The sequence below is a fragment of the Humulus lupulus genome, chromosome X, assembly GCF_963169125.1.
Source record: "Humulus lupulus chromosome X, drHumLupu1.1, whole genome shotgun sequence".
NCBI lineage: Eukaryota > Viridiplantae > Streptophyta > Magnoliopsida > Rosales > Cannabaceae > Humulus > Humulus lupulus.
The window spans coordinates 44,699,561-44,709,400 of NC_084802.1; the positions used below are offsets into that span (position 1 = coordinate 44,699,561).

The 9,840-nt window shown below is 40.4% G+C and overlaps 1 protein-coding gene across 1 annotated transcript; it reads left to right on the top strand.

The window, feature by feature from the left end:
* Positions 1-1,623: 1,623 nt before the first annotated feature.
* Positions 1,624-2,716, top strand: LOC133805773 (uncharacterized mitochondrial protein AtMg00820-like). Its single transcript, XM_062243929.1, has 2 exons — positions 1,624-1,956; positions 2,636-2,716. The coding sequence occupies exons 1-2, from the start codon at positions 1,624-1,626 to the stop codon at positions 2,714-2,716; spliced, it is 414 nt and encodes a 137-aa protein (XP_062099913.1).
* Positions 2,717-9,840: the final 7,124 nt, after the last annotated feature.

The following is a 9,840-nucleotide window of genomic DNA, read 5'->3' on the forward strand; positions in this document are numbered from 1 at the left end:
TTTTAATACAAATTATTTTCATCATGAAAAATTCAAGGTGCAAAAGAAACACCATACGCCTAAACAAAAATGGGTAAAAAAGAATGTGAATACTTGTCTTGCTACATTTACATGCCATATAACTCATACATCTAATTCTTTATATTTTGATAGTGGATGTTCTAGACATAGACAGGTGACAAAAATATTCTTATTAGTTTTAAAGCTGAAAATTATGGTGCAGTCACTTTTGGTAATGGTAAGGCAGGTAAAGTACTTGGAAAGGGAACCCTAAATGTGGAAGGATTACCTAAACTGATAAATATCCTGCTGGTTGATGGATTGAAAGCTAATCTAATTAGCATAAGTCAGATTTGTGATCAAGGATTTAATGTTAATTTTTCTTGTGATGATTGTAGTGTGATTGATAAAAATGGAAATTGTGTTTTAAAAGGGTTCAGATCAGTTGACAATTGTTATACTCTTTCTCAAAATTTGTCATGTCACTCAGCCATAAATAATTCAACTGATCTATGGTATGAAAAACTTAGTCGCATTAATTTCAAAAACTTGAAAAATTTGTCAAATGTAGGTATTGTTCGAGGATTACCCAAATTGGATAAAGAGTCTATTGGTAAATGTGAGTCATGCCAACTTGGCAAGCAATTAAAAATCACACACAAAGGTATTATGGATGTAAATACCTCACAAGTTTTAGAATTGTTTCACATGGATCTTATGGGTCCGATTCAGGTTGATAGTTTAAATGGAAAAAGATACAGTTTTGTATGTGTAGATGATTTCTCTCGTTTTACTTGGGTTGATTTTTTAAGAGAAAAATTTGACACATTTGAAGCTTTCAAAAACCTGTGTTTAAAATTAAGAGTTGAAAAATATTGTAATATTGGAAAAATTGTACGAATTCGTAGTGATCATGGTAAAGAATTTGAAAATGCTGTGTATGATGAATTTTGTAAGTCTTGTGGTATCTCTCATGAGTTTTTAGCACCCAAAACTCCTGAAGAAAATATAGTTGTTGAGAGAGAATCGTACTCTTCAAGAAATGGCAAGAGTAATGTTTAATAGCAAGAAATTGTTCAAACGATTGTGGGCTGAAGCAATTAATACTGCTTGCTACACAATAAACAAAGTGTTCTTATGTATAGGTACAACCAAAACGCCTTATGAGATTTGGAAAGATAAATGTCAAAATGTAAGTTACTTCCACATTTTTGGTTGTGTCTTTTACATATTGAAGGATCGCGAAAATATTGGAAAATTTGATGCTAAAAGTGATGTTGGGGTCTTTCTTGGTTATTCCATAAATAGTAGGGCATATCGTGTGTACAACATGAGAACCGAAACTATTATGGAATCTGCTAACATTGTTGTTGATGATATGAGGGATTTTTCAGAATTTTCAATAGAAGCGGAGATAGAAAAATTCATAGAAAACGCGCCTGTTGCCTCAGATGCACAAAATGATGTATCATAAATTTTGCTTACTGTGTTAGACACATCAATTGAACCATCACCCTTGGTGTCTGATATATCACCATCTGAACAGACAAAGACACCAATGCCAAAAATCATCACTGATTCCATGCGTAGAGAACCCTCAACCAGGGTGATTTGGAGGAGAGCATGGTCACAAAGAAAAAGTATGTGAATCCCATTCAACATGTGTGTTTAACTTATTCACTTGAACAAAAAAATGTTAAAGAAGCTTTAACTGGTGAATATTGGATTAAAGCTATGCAAGAAGAATTGGAACAGTTTACGAGAAATGATGTGTGGACCCTTGTGCCCAGACTAAATCACACTATTGTCATTGGAACAAAATGGATTTTTAAAAATAAAAGTGATGAATTAGGCACAATAGTAAGAAACAAAGCTAGATTGGTTGCACAAGGGTACACTCAAGTGGAAGGTGTGGACTGTGATGAAACATTTGCACATGTTGCTAGACTTGAATCGGTTAGATTGTTATTAGCTATTGCATGCATCATGGGTTTCACATTTCATCAAATTTCATCATGTGGCTTAGTGCCTGGATTAGGGGGCCAGGAGGGCCATAATTGATTTAATATGTGAATATGTGATTATATGCATGATTATGTGAGTTATATTATTATTTGATGGTATTTGCATGCATGTGGGCCTGTTTCTTATTAGAAGGGAATTTTCATAATTTTGGTCATTGAGGGCATATTTGTATATTTATGTGCATGTATGTGATATATGGGTGAGATCACATTATTATGTGATTATGTTTGAGCTATTCGACATGAGACGATCCTAGGATGCAAGTTAGCGACTTAGTCATAATGGGTTTAATTACTGGGCTCAGGGTAAGCCTAGGGGAAATTTGGTGCTTAGTACATTACTGGGCATGAGCGAGAAATGGGAAATGATTTGATAATTATTTGAGGATATTGGGAGTAACGAGAATTAGAGGACGCTAATTATGATTAACAGGGTAGGTGAAAAATGACAAATTTTCCCTTGGGTGGCTTTGAGGGTTTTAATGGCCCTACGGGAATTTCGGTCATTTAGGCCATTATATACTCAGCCAAGTAGGCTGTAGAAGGAACCAAGGCAGAAAAACAGGGGTTTTCTTCTTCTTTCTCTTGATCATTTACTTTCTTTCTCTCAGTTTGGTTTTGAGGCAAAAGCTAGAGGATTAAAGCTTGAGAACTTGATGCTTGAGAGTTTAGGATTTAATTGCAGCAACTAAAGGTGTTAACTCAGTGTTGAGGTAAGGATTTTAAGCTTAACCTTTGAGTTTTACTCTGTTTTTAAGGTTGTTTGTAAGTTTGATAATTTGATTATGGAGTTGGGTATTTGGAGGTGTTTAGGTGTTGTGAAGCTTGGGTTTTGCTGTTAGATTGGTGATAATGTTGTGTTGATGTTTGGTTTTGATATTGGGATTGTTTGGTTAAAGTTTTGGCTAAGTTAAAATTGAAGAAAATGCAGGGGAGATGGGTTTGCAGGGTCAAGTCGCGACCGAGTTCTTGGGGGTCGCGACTTGAGTGAACCCCAAAGCCCTCACTGGGCTCTGTCTGGCAGGCGCGCCGCGACCCTCAAAGGCAAGTCATGGCCCACCTCTGGCACCCAGACAGGGGGCTGTCTGTCTAGGAGGCATGCCGCAACCCTCGGTGGGCATGTCACGGCTCGCCTGTTCTTTTTTAGCCAAGCTTAGTTTTATTTGGTTTTAAGTGTGGGTCTTCAAACCTTAAGGCTCGGGATTGAATCTACTAACTATCCCAGGGGCTGGGTTTTGTCCAGGAATCATTTATTACTCATTTTATTGATTGGATTTCATGTTTGGTTATGATTTGGTGACCGCTAAGGGGTCTAAGGTCAGGATCGTTCTCAAGGGTCGTTATTAACTTATTTTATGCTCAAGTTTGAGGTAAGAAAATTGCACACAGTATGTGACATACATGATTATTGATGAGGCATGTTGAATGTTCTATATATGGACATTGGTTGCATTGTAAATTCCTGATAGCATTGCTTACTTGTGAATGACATTGACTTAATAGTTAGAAAGGGTAATGGTGTCTAGTACTAGTCGTGAAGCTCTAACTTATCAGTCATGATCAGCAATAGTACTGAGCGTTAGTCGTATGGAATTGACTTATGAGTCAAGAGCAGTAATAGCATATTGAACGCGAGCCGAAATGATTAGATCTAATCAACATGAGCATTAAATGCTTGACTGACCTATTGGCCAAAGAAACCTAAAGCGCTTGGCTAGTCTAAGGCTAGTTACTCATAACCAGAGTTAAAAGGCTCAGGTGACTTGATAGTCACATGGCTCAGGGCGCAGGACCCCAGGATGTCTTATTAGTCATCTATTGAGGGCGCAGGACCCCGAATGACTTAATAGTCTTTAATTTAGGGTTGCGAACCCCAGAATGATTTCATGATCATTTATTAATACTTGTATACATGCAGTAATAAGTTTTCTTATTGAGCCTTGGCTCACGTGTACTATGTGGTGCAGGTAAAGGGAAAGAAAAGCTTACCCAGCCATGAGTGGAGAGCTTAGGTGGCGACGTGTACATATGCGGCCGCTTGACCACCACGGCCAAAGTGTTTCTCAGGGGAACAAGGGTTTAACCCTATTTTTGCCGCTTAGGTCTGCAGATTGTAACTTTTGAACTGTAATGACCATTTTGGATTGTAAATAACTTTGTACATACTTTTATGGGATCACATGTACAATTTAACATTTTTATTAAAATATATCCATGCCTTTTGACCAAGATTTTAACCCTGGCCCATTAATAACACTTAGATGCACGTTTATGGCCTAATGACTTGTTTAGCGAGTTAAGCACTATTTAAAGTACACAGTGTGATGGTCTTGGCTAACCAGGGCATTACAACTTAGTATCAGAGCGTGCCAAGGTTTAGGGTTCCTGTAGACTGCTTGGGCATGTACACTCACCACTGAAGACAAGCTCGACTCATGGTTCGGTAACTATTTATGTGGTTATGTGTTTAATTGCTTAAATAGAATATAAATGTTTTTTCTGCGTGCATGATACACTGATAGGGCTAGCCCTTGACTGCTGCATGGTGAGCAAGAATGTGCTTATTAGCACTGATATTGTGAGAACATGCTTATTTGCATCGTTAATTATTAATTGCTAAGTGCTAAATGTTAACTATTATGATTATGAATCAACATGCTTATTAGCATGATTGTGGAACATGGATGAGTATCTGCGTGATCTTGGACTGTGAGGCAGCAAGAGGTTTAGTTATCACTACCTAAATGGCCGCATTGATTATTGCAGCAAGGTATAAAGTTGATAGTATGCTTCCAAGGCAGATAGAATCACCAGTTGGCCAGGAAGATCAGGGCCAGAATGATAGACAGGGTCAGGATAATGACCAGGGTCAGACCCCTCTGCCAGCTCCTAAAAATTGGAAGTAGTTTCTTGTTGATTTACAAGCTAGACTAATGAGGCAGGAAGAAGAAATACGCCTCCTGAGATAGCAACAGGCACTGATATTGTGAGAACATGCTTATTTGCATCGTTAATTATTAATTGCTAAGTGCTAAATGTTAACTATTATGATTATGAATCGACATGCTTATTAGCATGATTGTGGAACATGGATGAGTATCTGCGTGATCTTGGACTGTGAGGCAGCAAGAGGTTTAGTTATCACTACCTAAATGGTCGCATTGATTATTGCAGCAAGGTATAAAGTTGATAGTATGCTTCCAAGTCAGATAGAATCACTAGTTGGCCAGAAAGATCAGGGCCAGAATGATAGACAGGGTCAGGATAATGACCAGGGTCAGACCCCTCTGCCAGCTCCTAAAAATTGGAAGTAGTTTCTTGTTGATTTACAAGCTAGAGTAATGAGGCAGGAAGAAGAAATACGCCTCCTGAGATAGCAACAGGCACTGATATTGTGAGAACATGCTTATTTGCATCGTTAATTATTAATTGCTAAGTGTTAAATGTTAACTGTTATGATTATGAATCGACATGCTTATTAGCATGATTGTGGAACATGGATGAGTATCTGCGTGATCTTGGACTGTGAGGCAGCAAGAGGTTTAGTTATCACTACCTAAATGGTCGCATTGATTATTGCAGCAAGGTATAAAGTTGATAGTATGCTTCCAAGGCAGATAGAATCACCAGTTGGCCAGGAAGATCAGGGCCAGAATGATAGACAGGGTAAGGATAATGACTAGGGTCAGACCCCTCTGCCAGCTCCTAAAAATTGGAAGTAGTTTCTTGTTGATTTACAAGCTAGAGTAACGAGGCATGAAGAAGAAATACGCCTCCTGAGATAGCAACAGGTTCCTGCAGGGAACATTTTACTAGAGGCACCACTTGTAACAGTGCCAACAGTTGAGCAGTTGCCAAAGGCTGGAAGCAAATGGGAACCTCATTATGAAAGGTTCAAGAAATAGTTCCCTCCATTTTTTGATGGTAGTGTAGATCCAGCTAAGGCTAAGCAATGGATGAGCATGTGGTTGCCACCATCCTTGACATTATGAGGGTGTCTGGTATCGAGAGGGTGGCTTGTGCTACATATATGTTTCAGGAGGATGCTCGAATTTGGTGGGAAGTGATATCCCAAACCATAAATGTTAATGCCCTGAGTTGGGAAGAGTTTTAGACTCTGTTCAATGAGAAGTACTATAATGATGCCATCAGGGCTGCAAAAGCTGAAGGGTTCAGCAAGTTGTTTCAGGGAATGATTGAGTATGCTTTAAAGTTTGATAGACTGGCAAAGTTTGCAATGGAACTGGTGCCCACTCATGGGACCAGAAGGGAGAGATTTCTCCAGGGGCTACAAACTAGGATAGCCCATGATGTTCATATTACCACTGTGTCAGGAGTGACTACTTATGCACAGGTGGTTAAGAAGGCGTTCACAGCTGAGATAGCAGAGAACAAGATTTGGCGGGACAACGCAGCCAAAAGAGACATTAGGAGGGTGGGACCTCGATTTATGGGTTCAAGTATGGGTAGAGGCCCCATTGATCATAAAAGGGAGGCTCTTGATGCCTTCCCAACTCCAGGCCCAAACAGGAGACCACGTGGTATTACAATGGCCCGCCAGGGCGGCAGTGAGGCCTGGAGGACTTTTCCTGAGTGCCCTAGATGTAAGAGGCGCCATATAGGGGAGTGTCGGGCAAGAGCTTGCTTTTTATGCGGAGTAGTGGGACATTTGAAGAAAGATTTCCCGAGAGTAAGAAATGAGGAACCAAGAAAGGAGGACAACTCGACCCCAGCTCGAGTGTTCGCATTGACTCAAGCAGAAGTTGAGCCTTGTCCCTCAGTAGTTACAGGTCAGCTTTTTAGTGTTGGAATCCCTTCAACTGTTTGGATTGATTCTGGTGCTACACATTCTTTTGTTGCTAGTAGAATTATTGATAGATTGTGTAGACCATGTGATTATTATGTTGTGGGGTTCAGGACCTTATTACCCACTCAGGAGCTAGTAGTATCCAGAAGATGGGTCAGGTCACTACCAGTGATAGAAGAGGGAAGAGAGTTATTAGTTGATTTGATAGAGTTGGTTATGACCGACTTTGACATTATCTTGGATATGGACTGGTTGCTAAAGTATGGGGCAACCATAGATTGCAGAAGGAAAATGGTAGCCTTTGAGCCTGAAGGTGAGGATCCTTTTGTATTTTTTGGCACTGTGCATGGACCCCGTATACCCATGATATCTGTTTTGAGAGCTAGATATCTATTGTAAGGAGGGTGCATAGGATTCCTAGCCAGTGTGGTTGATACCACTCAGGTCATGCCAATGAGACCAAAGGAGACCAGACTAGTTTGTTTCTAGATATGTTTCCAGAAGATTTAACAGGGTTGCCACCACACAGGGAGATTAAATTTGTGATTGAACTGGCACCAGGGACGGAGCCAGTGTCTAGAGCACCTTACAGAATGGCCCCAGCAGAATTAAAAGAACTGAAGGTACAGCTGCAGAGCTGTTAGACTTAGGTTTTATCATACCTAGTTTCTCACTGTGGGGTGCACAATTCTATTTGTGAAGAAGAAAAATGGTTCTCTGAGGATGTGTATTGATTACAGAGAACTGAAAAAGTTAACAATCAAGAACAAGTATCCTCTGCCAAGGATAGATGATCTCTTTGATCAATTGCAGGGTAAAAGGGTATTCTCAAAGACAGACCTTCGATTTGGTCAGCATTAGCTGAGGGTCAAGGAGGGAGATATACCGAAGACTACCTTTTGCACTAGATATGGGCATTATGAGTTCTTAGTCATGTCCTTTTGGGTTGACTAATGCCCCAGCTGCTTTTATGGATTTGATTAATAGAGTGTTCAAGGATTATTTGGACCAGTTTGTGATTGTCTTCATTGATGATATTCTGGTTTATTCTCTGTCAGAGTCAGAACATGAGTAACATCTGAGGTTGGTTCTACAGAGATTGAGGGACCACATATTATTTGCAAATTTTAAGAAGTGTGAGTTCTTGTTATCTCAGGTAACTTTCCTTGGGCGCATTGTCAATAAGGAGGAGATTAAGGTGGACGCAACCAAGATAGAGGCGGTCAGAGATTGGCCAAGGCCAAAGAATGCTTCAGAGGTTAGGAGCATCCTTGGGTTGGTACATTACTACAGCCATTTTGTGGAAGGGTTCTCTAAGATTGCTACTTCATTGACTGAACTGACGCGCAAGAATAAAAAATTTGAATGGTCAGACAAGTGTGAGAACAACTTCCAGGAACTGAAGAAGAGGTTGATTACACCTCTAGTTTTGAGTCTTCCAACAGATCAGAAGAAGTTTGTGATATATTGTGATGCCTCACATCAGGGTTTGGGTTGTGTTCTTATGCAGTCAGGGAAGGTGATTTCTTATGCCTCACGCGAGTTGAAAGAATATGAAAAAAGGTACCCCTCTCGTGATTTAGAGTTGGCAGTAGTGGTCTTTGCATTAAAGGTATGGAGGCATTATCTTTATGGGGAGAAGTGTGAGATTTACACTGACCACAAGAGCCTGAAGTACCTTTTCACACAGAAAGATTTGAACATGAGACAAAGGTGCTGGCTGGAGTTAGTGAAAGATTATGATTGTGAAATCTTATCTCACCCAAGAAAGGCCAACGTGGTAGCTGATGCTTTAAGCCGGAAGGGTCTTGGACAGATTTTCAGTGCGAGACTGATATCTAGAGAATTAGTAGAGGATATGACCAGAGCTGGTATAGCGTTGTTGGTAGGCCAGTTGGCAAACATTATGCTACAGTTTACGCTGTAAAGGATAAAGGAAGGCCAGTTGGGTGATCCACAACTGACCAAGATCAGAAAGGATGTTTTAGCTGAAGTGTCTAGAGATTATACAGTATCACATATGGGCTTGTTAAGATACAAAGGGCGGATATGTGTTCCAATGGACACTGCTATAAGGCGTGAGATTCTGGATGAATCTCATACTACTCCTTACTATTTGCATCCAAGCACCACGAAGATGTATCAGGATGTGAGATCACTGTATTGGTGGCCTAGAATGAAGAGGTATGTGATAGGATATGTGGCTAAGTGCTTGACATGTAAATAGGTCAAGGCTGAGCATCAGAGGCTAGCAGGGCTACTACAACCTCTAGAAATCCCACAGTGGAAATGGGAGGACATCTCGATGGATTTCATGGTGGGGTTACCAAAGATTGTGGGTCAACATGATTCAGTGTGGGTTATTATGGATTGTTACACCAAGTCAGCTCACTTCTTGGTGTCAGATCGGGACCCCATATTCACTTCTATGTTCTGGGGAAGTTTACAGAGGGCCATGGGTACACAGTTGAAGTTCAGTACTGCTTATCATCCTCAGACAGATGGACAATCTGAGAGGATGATCCAGATATTAGAAGACATGCTATGAGCATGTGTGCTGGACTTTGGTGGGTCCTGGAGTAAGTATCTACCTTTGATAGAGTTTTCCTACCACAACAGCTATCAGTCGACCATTGGAGTAGCTCCGTATGAGATGTTGTATGGTAGGTAATGCAGATCTCCCATTCATTGGGATGAGACGGGAGAAAGGATATACTGGGGTCTTGAGGTAGTTCAGAGGACCAATGAGGCCATTGAGAAGATTAGAGCTCGGATGCTCGCTTATCAAAGCAGACATAAAAGTTATGCTGATCCCAAGCGCAGGAATGTGGAGTTCCAAGTGGGAGACTATGTCTTCCTTAGAGTCTCGCCATGGAAAGGGATGAGAAGATTTGGGAAGAAGGGAAAGTTGAGCCCTAGATTTGTAGGTCCATTTGAGATCCTTGAGAGGATTGGTCAGGTGGCTTATAGGTTTGCCTTACCACCGGCATTGTAGGCCATGCATAATGT